This window comes from Perognathus longimembris, chromosome 3 (genome assembly GCF_023159225.1).
Source record: "Perognathus longimembris pacificus isolate PPM17 chromosome 3, ASM2315922v1, whole genome shotgun sequence".
NCBI classification, from domain to species: Eukaryota; Metazoa; Chordata; class Mammalia; order Rodentia; family Heteromyidae; genus Perognathus; species Perognathus longimembris.
Window position 1 is genome coordinate 20,234,642 of NC_063163.1, and position 12,776 is coordinate 20,247,417.

At 38.9% G+C, this 12,776-nt stretch overlaps 1 protein-coding gene across 1 annotated transcript in view; it reads left to right on the forward strand.

The window, feature by feature from the left end:
• Positions 1–295: 295 nt before the first annotated feature.
• Obi1 (ORC ubiquitin ligase 1) overlaps positions 296–12,776 on the forward strand; it is a 31,264-nt gene continuing 18,783 nt past the window's right edge. The window contains exons 1-3 of the mRNA XM_048341202.1: positions 296–407; positions 9,118–9,253; positions 11,737–11,828. Coding sequence (XP_048197159.1) covers positions 336–407; positions 9,118–9,253; positions 11,737–11,828 — 300 coding nt within the window. The 5' untranslated portion in view covers positions 296–335. The remainder of the gene's footprint in view (positions 408–9,117; positions 9,254–11,736; positions 11,829–12,776) is intronic.

A 12,776-nucleotide genomic window follows, 5' to 3' on the forward strand; every position in this document is an offset into this window, starting at 1 on the left:
TATTTGTATCTCCCTCTCTCCTCCCTCCTCAATTTCTCCTGAGTTTTCCAGATCTTCAAGACTTGGGGGTGAAACCATCATCCTTCCTGTTCTCGAGCACCTTGCAGAAAACAAACAACAAGAGTTTCTTTCTTGATTTTCAAGATTTATTTATTTACTTAAGTATTTCGAGATCAACGCCCCTGGGAAAGGCCCTGCGCATCTTCGCGTCCTCCGGGCGGCGGGCTGTGTCCCCTCCGGGCCGCCGTAGCCGGCCTCGCGCGCCCCCGGCGGTGGAGACGGCGCTGCGCTCGGGTCGGCGGGACTTCCGTGTTGGCGGGATTCTGAACGCTGCCATGGCGCAGACCGTGCAGAACGTTACGTTGTCTCTCACTCTGCCCATCACATGCCACATTTGCTTGGGGAAGGTAAAGGGTGTGGTGGGAGACGGGAGAGTGGCGGGTGCGGGGCCCGCTGGAGCGGAGGGTGGGCGCGATGGTGGGCGGGGACGCGGCGTGCCAGCCGGGCGGACCGGGGTTCTAATCCCACCACCGCGGGAGGCCGCCGTCGGGAGGGCCCGGCAGGTGTGCAGCAATTAGTGGGCCCCGCTGGGCGCCTTTCAGAGCCGGTTGACAGCTTCCTGGGGCCGGGCGGCCCTGCCACCCCCGGCGGCCTCGCTCCGGGCGCACGCCGGCCAGGCCCCAGGCCCCGCAGGGCCGCCTGCACGCGGTGTCTCGGGCCCTTGTGCAACCCCGGGCGCTCTGCAGCCCTCGGAGCACGTTTCTGGGAGCCTCACCCTGGGTCCCTGAGTCCCTCTGTGCCTTCAGTGTCCCTGTTCTGGGGCCTACGATGCTAAATATTTCAAGATCCTCTCTCCCTTTCTTGAGGCCTTGAGGATTGCTTTTGCTCTGGGGTCCGAATTTGGAAAATAAATAGTACATAATTCCCAGAGTAGTGTTTAGATCGAAAGGTAGGGTTCTTTTAAACTCCTGGGAGAGATCAGCTCAGAGATCTAGAGTACCGTCTCTCTTTCTCTGGGATGCCGGTGGTGCCTAATGTGTTTGCGAAACCATGTGGTGGAGAAAGTAGTTCTCCATTAGAAATGGAGTTTTTGAATGTCCTCGTGCTTTCCTCTCCCCCTCCTTCATTTCCGTTCGTACCTCCCATTCAGTGTTTTAAAGCTCATTCCTTTATCCTGTGGATCAAAACCTGCATAGATACTGGCACAGTTTCATTTTGGGGTTTTTTTGTTTTGTTTTGTTTTCCACTCTGAATTATTGATCAGATTTGTGGTGTGTCCGGGTGTGTAGGCCCTTACTGGAGCCTGAAACTGCAGCCTCAGGCTTAGAATTGAGAATGGCAGCCTCACCGGGCAAAGGTTTAACAGCCAGCCAGTATGGTCACCTGCCTTGGGTGTTTTGAGTGTGTCACTTTGCTGAGTTAAAGATGGTAGAAGGAAGTCAAGATTGTACACAAACTGCTAACTCTTAATACCTGTGAGAATCAAATGTAAATCAAATGGGTTGATCATTCTGAGTGGAGGCCGTGGATTGCCTCCTCAAGGGTGGTTCTTGAACTGACTTTGGCTACCATTACTTATATGTATAGCTGCTGGAAGAGGAAATATGACATATTTCCCAGAAGTATGTATTAAACTGGAAGTGAATTTCCCCCCACACTAGTCTTAAAGCTCATCAAAAGGTCCTGGGGTAGGTAATTTACTTTTAGTTGTACATATCTACTTTTCATGAGTTCATAAGCTGCCTTTTATGTTGCAGTATGTTCTGCCTGTTTGATTTAATGAAGCTGTATGTTTTCTATTTAACAGAAGGAATACTAATAGGGTACAGAGGTCAGAGTGGCTACCATTAAGTTTTTGTTTGTTTTTCAAGAGGATTTCTTGTATTATGTCTGAGTGGATTCAGAAGAGGGACATTTGCAGATTACAGAATACTTTCTCATTCATTTAAATACCTTATTCATCATTCACACTCCATGGGTTCTAACCTAGGTTCTACCATTTGCTGCTTATTTGATCTTGGGTAAATTATTCAACTCCTCTGAGACTCCATGTCCTTTCCTGTAAAATGGGAATGGTAATAGTATCAGCTCTATTTGTGGGGAGTGAAACAGATGTGATGTTTAGCATAAAAGGTGGCACATACACTATTCAATAACTGTTAGCTTTTTCTTTGGTTATTGAGATGGGCTTTCCAGCTGAGGATATCAAATTTGTCCAGTAACCATGCTTTCCATGTTCCAATTGTGGAACGTGCCCCACCACATCCAAGCAATGTTCCATGTTACTGTTGACTTTTCTAGTTCAATCTGCTCCTGCTATTCATCCACCCACACATACCATATTTGTGGAGTACCAGACAAAGTGCTTTTCACTGGAAGGAGATCAAGTTTTGTGCTTCCCATTATTAAGGTTTTTGTTTGATATTAATGGCAAGCTTTTTGGCTAAAATAGTGGAAATGTAAACAAGTTTCCCAGCAATTTGGTAACAGTATTGGCTGTTTTTCTGCAGGAAAATTATCACTACCATAGCTTACACCCTTACGATTGATTTAAACTGCTGAAAAAATATGCAAGGGATAAAGCCTATGGGTGTCAAGTTTTCACTCTGATTTGACAAAAATTCATTAACCAGTGTTACCTGGGGACTGTTGATCGGAAAGTCATCCACCACAGTCTTGTAAGTCCATGTATGAGTCCTCATTACCTCAACGTCCCAAGAATGGATTTAAGAACAAGCCTTGCACGTGATTATCACAAGTCATTTGTCAGTGGAATACAAGTTGTATATTTTTATCTCTTTTTCCAAATTAAGCTTGAAGAATAAAGTCACATTGTCCTTCTAATATACCTAATGCATGATTTAATAATTACCTTTAAAACGTGTGGTTTCCTAAGGATTATCATGGTTGTTATATAATAGCTGACATAATTGCTTTATAAATAGGATTCCAGTTTATCTAGAAACATTTCCTTTCCAGAGCAAAAGGTGGGAGAGGGGAGATGGGTTATCGCTTCTTTACCTACATAGGAACAGAGACCCAGATTATTAGGCATCATTATTAGATTACTTAATTCATAGTTTTAAAGTTCTAGAGTGAAGTAGTTCAAGAATTGTTTTTGTTTTCAAATTCTTATTCTTAATTCAAATTCTTAAAAACATTATAATCTTAGCGTCCCAGAAAGTATAGATTCAGCAAATTGTGATTCAAGGCCAGCTTAAGCAAAAAGTTATGAAGACTCATCTCATTTAATAAGCTAGTTGTGCCGCCACATGACCTCAGCTACACGAAAGGTTGCAGATAGGAAAATTGTATGGTTTTAATCCTAACTCTTAAGTACCTCACGGTTTTTTAAAAACTGTTTGGAGAGTTATAGTCTGACCCGACCTGGAAGAAAGCCACACAGGACTCCAAAGAGAGGCAAAGGAGTCCCCTCATCCCAGTCACGTCTGCAGCCTAGCCATGCCGGCCAGCTTTTCCTGGGTCAGCCCAAAGTTATGAATTTCGTTCCCAAACTGGGTATGATTAGCAGCATGGTCCAGCTGGAAGAAAGCACACAAATCCAAAAATAAATAAATAAATAAAAACGGTGTGGAAATCCATCAGTACAGTAACAATATCACTGAATCGTGAGATTTGGGGTGATTTTTTATTTACACTTTTACGTTTTTCCTGTTCTATAAATGCTCTACAACAAGCATATATCACATAAGGATTTAAACACAAAATAAATACTGGTTTTTGAAGATTATTATTCAAGGTTATCTCAGTATTTCAAAAATCAACTAATTGTCCCATGAATGTCTAAAAGATATGTTTACAACAATTCATGAAGAAAAAGTAACAAAATTCAACATCTCTTCATGGTAAAAATTCCCATCAAATTATGAACAGAACCTCTAACCTGCTGAAAGCAATTTACAAATATATGCTTGATGGTTAGACTGAAACCTTCAAAGTTCAGGAAAAAAGGCAATTTAAGACTCTCACAATTGTTAACAAGTGACAGTGACCCTGCTACTCAAAATATGGCCCAGAGGCCAAATCCATGGCTGCCCTTGGAATTATGTGACAAGTGCAAGATTCAGGCCTAGGTCACAATTTAACAAGGTCCTTAAGTAGGCGTGTGCATAGTTCCTTTGGAGAAGCTCCTATAGATCAGAATAGGATTTGGAGCTATATGGTTGTGGGAGTCAAGCTTATCTCCTTAGAATCTGGCTTTGGGCAAGTCACCTAACCTTTCTGACCCTCAGATTCCTCATTCTAATATGGAGGAAATGTTATCTCCCTTATCAGGTTGCCATAAGGATACCCAGGAAAATGTTCACAGGGTACTAGAGTTAAGGAAGTTACCATCCAAGAAGCTTAGATCATACACATTACCGTTCCAAGATAAATAGGTGCAAATACAGACAGAAACCTTGCATGCCAAAAAGAAATCAAGAGGAAGAAACAGGAAACCCTACCTGAAAAATTAAAACACAAAGCTTTGGGTTGCATAGCTCCAGTAGTAGAGTACCTACCTAGCAAGGACAAGGTTCCTGAGTTCAAACCCTAATACCACAAAAAAATAAATAAAGTAAAATAAAATAAATCAAAATACCCAGTGGTGAATTAGTGGGGTCTCTATGCAGGCATTATCGTACCACAGTTCTTTTGAGTCTTACTAGGGACATCCATAAAATTTTAGCAAGGCACCAAAAAAAAGTATATTTTTTCAAAAATCATATTCCTTTACAAGGCAAAGTTGGCTCTTGTCTTTAGCAAGGATGTCCAAAGGGCAAAGGTTTTGAGGATAATTCCCAGACCAGTTGGCAAAGCTGCATTGTAGCTTCTTTACTTCCATTTTCTCCATCAGTGCCCAGCCTCTTGCATTTTTCAGGTGTACATTCTCTATTTTTTTATTCTCAAATTATTGTTTATAAGACCAGCTCTAAGGAAGAAAGAGCTGATGATTTTACCCTTGAATAACAATGAATACAAACAGCCTCTATCACTTATATCATCATTTTTTTATCCTATACAATTATTTTCCATAGCCAAAAATGTATATAATACAAGCAATACCACTAACTTAGGAAGATTCTTGGGACTATCTTTCTTTTCTTTTTTTTTTTGGAATATCTTTCTAGGTGGGATAAAGGTAGTTTTTTCACCCCCAGGGGCATCAGGCAGTGTCTAAATACATTTCTGATTGTCCCCAGGGATGTGCCCTTGGCGTCTAGTAGTTGGATCCCAGGGGTACTGAATGCTCATTATCTTCTAATAATACCAGTCAGCCCTCTACATGGAACAAGAAAAAAAATGTAGTTCATAGTGTTGGTAGTGCCAAGATGAGAAGAACCAATGTGTGACTCCTGATTGCTGAATGTCAGCAGTGAAAATAGTAATGCACAACAACTTTAAACATGCCTGTTTGCAAGTGCATTTGCTATGCTGAACTATTGGCTAAGACTAAACTATTGGCTGGGTGTCAGTGGCTCATGGTTATAATCCTAGCTAAGGAGGATGAGGTCTGAGGATCTCAGTTTGAAGCCAGCTCAGGCAGGAAAGTCCTTGAGACTCTTAACTCCCACTAACCACCGTAAGGACAGAAGTAGAACTGTAGTTCCACCTGAACAAAAATGCTCAGGGACATCACTCAGACCCTGAGTTTAAGCCCCAGGACTAGCAAAATGAAATAATACAAAAGTGCAGCAAATACTGTCCTCTTCTATTTGTGCCAGTGAGAAGAGGCTGCTTTGTGCATCTTACTCTTGTCTTTTCCTCCTCCTCCTCCTTTATCTTGCCAGCCTTAGGGAGTAATTTAGTGTTTAGTAATTTAGTGTTTAGTCCAGATGAGTTTGGAATCATACATGCCATTTGCCATTGTGGTGTTATTTTTTTTTAATTTCATAAGGGTACTGTTTTTATTGCTGCAATTGTCATTTGAGAGTACATTGAATAGAAAGGGCTAATAAATAACATGGATAAATGATCATTTCTATGTCTTGGGATTTATAAAAATCTACTTGATTTGTTTTTGTTTTTGTTTTTTTTTACGTTGCAGGTTCTTTATATTTACTGCTGCAGGTTACAGTCAGATAAATGGCAAATGAGTTGTTTTAGTACTTCTTTCTCCTTTGTAAATTTCGCATCTAAGCTAAATTTATACCACCATCTACAAATCATTTTAATCAACTGTTTCAAAACTTGAACACAAGGATAGTAATAACACCAGGCATCTTAGTGTAAGTGATTTGCCAGTGGATGATATTGTTAATAGGCCTTAGCAGACAGAACCAACTCGCCTGCCTGTAATTTAAAATAAAAATTAAAGTTACACGTGTCTAAGATACAAAGATAGACATTCCATATTACTGGCATTTCTAGCTATCTTGTGGTCTCTAATTACAGCTTTGGTTTCAGTCTCATAGCTTCATACAATCTCTTACGTTAGGGCCTGCATGCTGAAAATCTAGCTTGTCCACTGGGCACTGCCCTCCAGGATTGCCTTTGAGATCTCAGTGGAAGCCTCCATGACTGCATGCTTGGATAGTCTCAGGGCAAGTTGTACTGGGTCAAGTTGTACCCAGAACACGTTGTCCTGGGTGGGGCCTTGTTGTCAACCACTGCTATAGTGTCTTGATGGCTGAACACAGGGGAATTCATCCTGTGATGTAGCTGCTACTCAACAGGAGGCCTTTGAAACAAATGTATACTTCTGCAGCTCTGTGCCTGTGATGAGTCCATGTATTGAGTCTATGCAGCTCATGGTCAGATCTTGTTCTCCTCACACTCCCTCCGCAGCATCACCTCAGCCTCCCTGAGACCTGTCCATTGACTTACTGGTGCACCACCATCATGACCACTTAAGTACTCATTTCCTCACTGTGCATGGTCATGTGTTATCATCAGTTCCTTTCCTCTCCCTCCTTGGCAAAACCCCAACTCTGGGTAAACCAAACTACTTATCTCTTTCCTTCCTGAACTTGAACAGCTAAATATTGGTAAGAAAAATACACACCTATGTTAATTGGTTTTTCTTTGCATTCAAAACCACAGACCTCAAATAGGAACTCAACAGTGTGAGCAGTCTTGCTACGTAGCCTTAATAAACTCAACTTTCTCAATATTCAAAATAAATGCTTTCTTCTCATTTTCTCAAATCTGTATTCCACCTAGACTGTGCACTTTTCGTTGATACTCTTTAACTTCATGTTTGATGACACAAATAAGCAACTGGGACCACTGGAACACAAATTCCCTCATCTTTTCCTCCAGTAGCTCTCCTAACCCCTTTATATTTAGTCAAGTGTGTGTGTGTGCACACATGCACATACATGTACACACCTGTTTCAACAGAACACAGATCCTTACCCCTATATAAGGCAAAGTTTTATACTCTAGATTCCCTTCTCTGACTTTTTAAAGAATTTTGCTACCTCTGGCTATGATATCCCTACCCCCATCACTGATACCCTTTCTGAATTCTTGTCATTGCCTTCCTTTACATCAAAATTACAAGGAGTTATCAGTATTCTGTCTTTACTTCATCTTTCATTGTTTCTCAGTGCCCTGTCAGGTTTCCATCTCCACCATAATAAATTACATCATTGTTATTAAAGTAGATACTAATCAAAAGTTATAACTGTTCCTTCTTTAGCCAAGCTTTTTAAATTTAAGGGGGTAAAGCAAATATATTTGGAGTTGAGAGGCTACAGAATACATGAGGCTGTGATTTGTAACAGCAGCAATGAAAGTTCAGACTCACCTGCCACTTGAAACTGACCATAAACTACCTCACAGATGAGCATTCATTCCTGATAGAACTTTGGAAAATGAGTTTATGACAAATGAGTTTGGCTTCTGGGTTTAGCTAAAACTCTGTATGTAACAAGAATATACTTTTATCTGTTTTGTTTTCTTCCTATTGAAACACTACAACCAAAACACTCAGCCCAGCACAATATTTGTAATTTTTTTTACTGTATTTACTTTACAAAGGGCTTGTATATGGGATGGGGAGAGAATGAAAGAGAATATGTATATCTGAAAGCAACTTGTAAAATATGATATAAATGTAAAGTATTGCTATTTGTTCTTGTTTAAAATGGAATCCAGGAATATGCTGTAGATGTAGAAGTGTAACAGTGAAATTCTTCCTTGTGTTACTAATGTAAAGGTACATAAATAATAATTAACAAATAAAATGGATTTGTATGTTATACACACACACACACACACACACACACACACACACACACATACGCACATATCTATCTGTCACCGTGGTTTGAGGTTTACATTTGAAAGCATGTGGGATTTGAATTCATGCCTTTTGGATTTTTTTAATTTGTGTGGTTTGGGGGAATTTATAGTAAGAGGTTCTTATTCCATTTGTGTTGCTGTAACAAAATACCTGGAACCTAGATAGTGAATAAAGACAGTAAGTTTATTTGGTTTATGATTCTGGTGACTGAAAAGTGATGGCAGCATGGTGCCAAAAGTCCCATGGCCTGTGTCCCAATGCAGGTGTATGCAGGAGTGGTTGGGAGTAGGTGAGACAGGGAGCAAGAGAGCATCAAGCAGCCAGGCTCACTCTTGTAACAACCAGCTCTCATGGGAACTAATCATTCCTTCAAGACTTGACTCACTCTTGGTTTTTTGGCCAGGACATATGACACTGAAAGCCTGGCAGACGTCAGCACTTACTAGCTGCTTGCTCTTATTTTGTGATGTAGTGGAATCAGAAAGGCTTGAAGCATCCAGATGGATGATTGAGAAAATGTTGTTTTAAAATATTTCCACTTTTCTGCCATTCTATAATTCTAATATAAAGTAGTTTGAGGGATAATTCCTCAGCTTTCATGGAACATACAGCATTTTTTTTACTTGATCATGATGTTTACAGAATAAAGTGCTTCATAATATATCAGGGCTTCAGTCTTCAATACAAGCTGTTAAGTATGTGTAAGTAACAATGTGGTCAACTAAAGCAGTGTTTTTTAAGTCCTAGGTGTTGCCTCCTAAGCAACTTCTTTACTGTACTTCAAGGAAGCAATTCACTTTAAAATGAACCCTTTGGGAATCTATGACTATTGCCCTGTACTAAGAGTAAGTTTCTTTTTTTCAAAGGTACGCCAGCCTGTCATATGCATCAACCACCATGTATTTTGTTCTATTTGTATCGATTTGTGGTTGAAGAATAATGGCCAGTGTCCTGCTTGCAGAGTCCCCATCACTCCTGAAAATCCTTGCAAAGAGATAATTGGTAAGAATATATTATATATAAGCACAATAGATTTGAAGTTATCTACAAATAATGAAGATATGGGCAAAGACCAATATAGATAGTTTTCAGTGATGTTATGTGATCAATGTAATATTGAATGAATTGATAATTTGTACAGTGTATATATGGGGCAACTGAAAGGCAAAAATAATGTAAGAAACTCCAAGAGAAATACTGCTTAAAGGCTGTGGAACTGACATTCCATTAGAGGTTGCATGTAGGAAGAAATAAAGTATCAAATGCTACAGTGAAAAGAAGGGCTGGGAAGGCTCAGAGAGTTTAGGCAAGCAAGTTTTTTTGTTGTTGTTTTTTCAGTTTTTGTTGTGCCATTACTGGGGTTTGGCCTGGCATAGTAGCTTTTTCTGTCAAGGCAGGAGTTCTACCACCTGAGCCATACCTCTACTTTGGGCTTTTTGTTGGTTAATTGGTGATAAGATTCTCATGTAATTTTTTAACCTGGGCTTACTTTGAAATACCATACTCAGAACTAAGCCTCCTGAGTAGCTAGAATTATAGGTGAATGCCTGGCCATAGATGAGATTTTCGTAATGGAACTAGAAAGGAGAACACATGCTAGGAAGCAAAAGAGCATTGCGAAAGACTTCAGGATATAGATGGCTTTCCCGCCAGCCAGTCAACTACTAAAGATTAAGGAGGGCAATTTATGCAGGGAAATAAATCATGAACAAGGTTTAGATACAAGAAAATAGCATGGTTTTGGATATGACCAGCAGTATAATTTGGATCTGATTACTAAAATAAAGGCTGAAAAGGTAAATTGAGATCTTAGAGAACCTTGAATGATGACTCAATCAAGGACTTGCTGTGTGGGTATGAAGAAGGATAGGATTGGGGGGTGCCAGAGAGTATTATCTGAAGTGTACTTTAGGACTGTTGCTCAGGTAGTGATACATAGACTGGACTGGGAGAGAGACAAAATGAATATATGTAACCCCAAATAGGCTCTTGCTCAAGTAAGGGAGAATGTCAAACTGGATTAATAATTTAAAATAAATGAACTTATACAGGTACTGATAGCTCACACCAGCTACTCAGGAAGCTGAAATTTGAGGATTGAGGTTTGAAGCCAACCTGGACAGGAAAGTCTGTGAGACTCTTATCTCCAGCAAAAAACCAGAAATAGATCTGTGGCTCAAGTAGTAGATTGCTAACCTTAAGGAAGAAATCTGACAGCACCTAGGCCCTGAGTTCAAGCCCCAGTATTGGTACACACAAAAAATTGCTACATTAGTGCAGGTAAGAAAGAGTTAAAGTTTGAACTAGAAGGTCTTGGAAAAAGAAAATATTTAAAGATACTTGCTAGTGTTTTATTCTGCTCATGTACATAATTTCTTTTAGATTACAAAAATTAAAGCAATGTTTGTTTTTGCTTTAGGACACATTCAAATGTTAACAAGCCATTAATTCAATAAACATTGAATGTATAATAAGCCTGCACAGAAAACACCTCCAAGAAAACTTAAAAAGGCATTGTAATAGCCGAAAATTAGGAGAAATTGACTTAAATGAGATTTTTGTAATGGAAATAGAAAGGAAAAGATGCTAAGGAGCAAAAGAAGAAGTAGAGGGGCTTTGAAAATAAAAAATCCAAAGGAGCTATCACAGTTGGCTCCAAGATTTCTCTCTTGGCTTCAGGGAGAACAAGTACTAACTTTCTGCTAGGGTCATTACAGAGAAACCTCTGTCTCTACACTTTTACCTACAGACCCTTCACCAAAGCATCAGGAGCCTTGATAATTAAAATGATTGGAATGTGTTCTCCCCTCCCCCCTCGCCCCCATCAGCTTTCCCTTACATGCTTTCATTAGCTCATATCTAAGTGATATTTCATAAACTCTCTCAAGTCAAATAGTTTCATCCATCCTTACACTGGAGTAAAATATTCTGAAAAAGAAGGTCTATAAAATGTTTTTACTATCATGGCACTAAGAAATCCAAAGAAGGTAACCACAGTGACAAATTCTCAGAAAAACTTCAGATTGAATATTTCTAACAAGTCATAATATAAAATTGATGCCATGATTCATAATATTTAGGTAATTAGGATCAGTGAAATGCACATTCAGTTTTAAACTGTATTACCAGAAACAAATCATATGTGAATATAATATATACATGTATATATGAGGTGTCTTTGTATGATGAGAGTCTTTATATAGTCTTTTAGCTAAATACAGCATAGTTACTGGTTTCATTATTTAACATGGTCTAGTTTTCACATTTGCCAGTCCAAACAGGATAATTATAAATAGCCTTTTCCTCCATTGACTTTATTCTAACAAAATGTATAGAGAAGTAAACATAATATATTTTACTAAAAGTGTTTCTTACGTAAGTATTTCTTAGGTCTACATAACGCAATGAAGAAGAGAGTTCATACTTAATTCTCCTGCCACAATCAGAATAAAATTTAGGATTTTTTTTTTTTTTCCTCCCTGTAGGAGGAACAAGTGAAAGTGAACCTATGCTAAGCCATACAGTTAGGAAGCATCTTCGGAAAACGAGGCTCGAGTTACTCCATAAAGAATATGAGGTAAACAAGAATTAAAGTTTTACATGATGTCAGCAATGAATTTCAGGTAAAACTGAATTAACTCAGTCCCTCCCTAGATATCCAATGAAACCTTGTTTTGAATGCCAGTTTAAAAAAACACCTTAATAAATGTTTTCTCTTGTCTTCTATTTTAAATAGAGAAGCATGGTTTTCGTTCTTTTTTTTCCTCCTTTTTCTTTTCTTTTAGTAGCAAATAAATGGAGAACAGAACTCCAGAGAAAAGGAAAAGGAGAAGCATTCCTTTTCGGTTTCTTTTCTTTTTCAGTAATTGAAAATATCTCCCCCTCTACAGAGGTGATGATTTGTATTTATTCCCTTAAAATTGAGTTGTTCTGTGCAAGTCCTTCTGAATCCACAATGACCATTTGTACCTGTCTATAACTTCACTGATGATTACAAGCCTCACTGATTCTGTTACAGTAAGCATTGCTTATGTCAACTATCTGCACAGATTTCCTTGTGAAATATGCTGTTTCCAAGTTGTCTAAGGTAAATGAGCATGCTGATTTGACATGAGGGTGGAATTTTTCCAAATAAATTCATGCTAATGGAATATATATATATATAAATACATATATATTAGACATTAAGCCCAGCTGTCATTCTGAGACTAAAGGGAGGATATTATTGATCTCCTGTTTTGATACAGAATACCTTTATATTAAACTGTACTTGGGAGCTACCTCAGAATTTTTTTCGAAAGGCATTGAAGCATAAATATTTGATTGAATAAATGTTCATTCATATATGTGTTCTTCATATATATGAATGCATAACTGTATGTGCTTTTTCTTTTTGTATAACTTAACAGAGTAATTTTATACTGCTATTTAATGCTGTGTGTTATCATTTAAAGTAATGTGTAGTGACTTTCTTATATAAATATTTGACATAGATACTAATCAGATTAACCCTTTGAGAGATCAC